At 47.9% G+C, this 3,864-nt stretch overlaps 1 protein-coding gene across 1 annotated transcript; it reads left to right on the plus strand.

The window, feature by feature from the left end:
- Positions 1-1,123: 1,123 nt before the first annotated feature.
- PV06_11905 (uncharacterized protein) lies at positions 1,124-1,495 on the plus strand (the record flags this gene model as incomplete). Its single annotated transcript, XM_016413651.1, has 1 exon — positions 1,124-1,495. The coding sequence occupies one exon, from the start codon at positions 1,124-1,126 to the stop codon at positions 1,493-1,495; it is 372 nt and encodes a 123-aa protein (XP_016255970.1).
- Positions 1,496-3,864: the final 2,369 nt, after the last annotated feature.

Consider the following 3,864-nt stretch of genomic DNA (forward strand, 5'->3'; position numbering starts at 1 on the left):
GGGGTCAATTACCCACATCCTCATACCAGTGATCGGAACAGCAATTTCTCACGTTACGAGACAAATACAACAAAGCACGTCTTGGAATGGAAAAGAGAAGAACCCTCATTCAACGCGGTCTTCTTTGCTGGCACCGAAAGCCTGGGATTCTTTCTCCCGCAGGATGGCGAAATCTACAATCTGGGAAATATCCAATGCTTCGAGATCCCCGCTGTGGCAGTTGGCGAATGCGACGGTGTCAGTGTATCGGCAGTTGGCATCGCTCAAGGCACTGGCCCCTGTACATTCTATGGATTCGAGGGTGCGGTTGTGACCGTTACTGATGACAAGGGGGCCCTCCCAGTTGCACCCCCGCAGGGGATTCAGCAAGCAACTTGTGGTTAAAGCAACTGATAGGCAGCAGATCTCACAGGATTGTCGCCTGTCCATGGTCCCTTGCGACGTCCAAGATATGTGATCATGAACCTATCTATTGGGCTGCTGTACGGCATCAGGATAAGAGAGGAAAGGACATGCGGTTATGGTGTATTTTCGTTCTGTTCAACCCATTTCTATCATTTATTGTTTCTAGCAATACTGGATCCAAGCCTGTTGTAACATACAGTATCCCGTACTGCGTGGAGGAATTTATCTACATACTATCCTGCTTCTACTGGTACTTTCCTAAGGGTACATCAAAGGCAGATGGCCTTTGGTAGTCCTTTTTTACTGGATTGAGCTGCAAACGATACAGCTCCGACAGTACCGAATACTACAGCAAAAGTGAGGCTCGCGGAATGTGTGCTGACACCAGAAGCCAGTTAAACCACAGGAACCGTAGGCCATTCATTTTGTGACCAGTCTGCCTTGTCCACCGAGAGGTCGCATACATGACTTCTGTAGCGGGCTTCTTCCGCCGCGCGCTTTTGAGACTCGAACTAGCTCATAACCACCGGAAGTCATGGATTTGGTCATACAAATTTTCTCGGGAGGAGCAATCCGCAGAGGGCACTGAGAATTCTCCTTAATGTAATCTTCGTGCGCTCTCAAACTTTCCCTTTGAACGTACAACTTGAACAATTAGCGAGATTATTGTACCTCACCATCATCTACAGCACAAGGGCGCCGGGTAGCGAAAGTCACGATGGAGGGATGGGGACCGGCAATCATCTCTCCGTTACGACTGACTGAGGAATCTACGAGCGACGGGGCTAAAGGCCAGCTCAAGGATCAGCCATCTATAGAAGAAAATGAGAAGAGCAAGTCACAAATTCAAGACAAAGACGCATTAGGTCTCAAAGTCAAACGACTACAAGCGGCATTGAAGCAAAGGACAGCAGAGCAATTCCAAAGGATGCGAACTTTTGAGGAGGTTGAACGACAAAACCGAGTGATGGAAGAAGGTCTCAAACGCTTTCAATCCACTTTAGATTCTGTGCAAGCACGACTTCAAGACTTGCAAAGCGAAGTTGAGATTCTGCGGGGCCAAATGGAGGAGATTTCAGGGAAACTCTAGGCCGCTGGCGTGGACAGATAGCCTGCATCCAATACAGTATCAAGTGCCACTGCTTTAAAAGTCCGGAAAAACCGTGCGACTTATTACTAGTGGTCGTCCTTATTCTGCACAGCTGAGACGAAAGCGAGGAAGAAGAAGCCAGGAATGTCATGGAATGGCCTCCATTACAGTACAGTACCTCAAAACCACATGTAACACCAAATTTTTTTAAATAGTGAGATCTTGAGATTCAACTAGGATATGCTGACGTAGTCGTCCTACACAATGATATACCTTTTGAAAGAAACGTATTGTACAGGAGCTACAAAGGTGCTTCAAATCACCTTCGACCGTGTACTGTGTCCAAGTCTGAAAGCACTGTAAAGTACAAAGGTTCAAATCTACCAAATTTGACATTGCGGTCTAGCACGATGCAGGCCCTCAGACCACAGGGCGAACCTGTGACCTCACGGAAGCTGTCAGTGATCTCACTTGTTGCAGATTTTGCTTCTCATGTCATTTGCTGCCCTAAGGAGACTACAGCGCACCAAGCAAACCTCCCGAGCTTGAAGACATTTATTAAAGATATCGCCTCTTCTTGCCAGCTTGGGTGGACCGATCTTCTCTTCTGCACAGAATACATGTATCGACTCAAATGCAGTCTCCCAAGAAATGCTGAAGGGCAGTGTTCAACACCACATCGTGTCTTTCTGGCATCGATAATTTTATACTGGAAGTACCATCGAGATGTGTGTCCAAAAGCAACACATTGGGCGGCATGGTCACGAACGAGAAGTTGCAGGAGCTTTGGGTTCACGGTGAAGCAAGTCAACTCTCTGGAACGGGACTTACTTCGTCAATTGGACTATAAATTGAGGATCACGGAAGCAGATACAAAAAGATGGCGCAGCATCTTTTTACTATATCAACTAAAGTCTATACAATTTGCCGAGACATAGCCTACATGTTCCAAGGGAAAAGAAAGAGACCCCAAGGCACTCAAAAGTATAGTACTTTCGCACGGCCTGAGGATCACGGAAGCAGATACAAGGAGATGGCTCAGCATCTTTTTACTATATCAACTGCAATCTATACAGTTCGTCAGGACATAGCATAGATACTTCCTGGAAAAAGACCGAGAACCCAAGGCACACATAAGCATAGTATTTTCGTACGGCCTCCGGCCCACCGAATGTAACAGATCCTATTGCACCCATCATACTACTGCTGTACATTAATCACGTGATTCACTTTTCCACCCTGCCTGGATACAATATACGGAGATCGAGTAGTTGCAGTATACGGTGCAATACATCAGTACTGAGATCTTAGTCACAAGAATATTCGGGCATCGTGTCGAATTTTTAGGCGCCGACAAATAAACTTAGGACCCATGGCTCAGGAGCCGTCAGTAGTCCCGATTGACTGCTATCTCCATCGACCGACGATACATCGTCGTAGGGAAATGCGTACCCCTTGCCATCGATCTCCAATTGGTGGACTAGTTTACTATACCAATTGGTCACGTTGCCGGTATAGTATAAGCTGGGAGGGATGCCACTCGGCTGAAAGCTAGAGTTGCCAAGGAGTAGAGTAGACCGGTTGATGCCGGCGCAGAGTCGTGGTACAACTGCCCGAGACAGGTCGCTGGAGTTCTCGGTGATAGTAAATGGGCCACTGTTGCACCCAAAAACGTCTTTCGCCGATGGTTTCCCAAAGCCTTCAACTGTTCCGTTCGCGTCTGTACAGATAAGAAGGTCATCCTGAACGCCGCAAGAGATGTTCCCCAAATCCTGAGAGTGGGGATAGATGGTTAGACTCTCAGAGGTGTACCGTGTCCAGACTTCTTCGATATAACGTGTCCAATAGTCTGAAAAAGCTTCCGGGTTCGCCTGAATATAAGAAGTCGGAGAGAGTACCCGAACCGGGCGAGAATCTGAATTTCTCAGACATAAATCTCCCCAGCTATAGCCGTCGATAATACTTTGGTCGGCTAACCGTCGACACAGTGAGTCTATCGCGCTTGAATGCAGACCCAAGGCCGACTGTGAGACTGAAGTGGTATTCTCTGGGCTAAAACCTACCAGTTCCAGGCCTAAGGCTATGCCGACGAAGTCCACGAAGCTGAGGTTGACCCATAAACCTTCCTCCGGGGTGGTCGTGAACTCTACGAAACCCCATGAAGTATTGGCATAGGTCAGAGAAGGCTGGACAAGCGAGGCGTTGCTGGCCTGGGTCCTGACAACTGAAAACTCCAGATCACCGTGTGCGAACCAAATCCTTCCCGCTGATACGGGACTGGGAAGCCGAACTTCTATAGCTGGACTGTTACATTGTACGGGGATGGTAATGACGTCCGAAGACAGTTTCATTGGAACATTTAGGGAGTC

Source organism: Exophiala oligosperma (assembly GCF_000835515.1).
Source record: "Exophiala oligosperma strain CBS 72588 unplaced genomic scaffold supercont1.112, whole genome shotgun sequence".
Taxonomy (NCBI): domain Eukaryota; kingdom Fungi; phylum Ascomycota; class Eurotiomycetes; order Chaetothyriales; family Herpotrichiellaceae; genus Exophiala; species Exophiala oligosperma.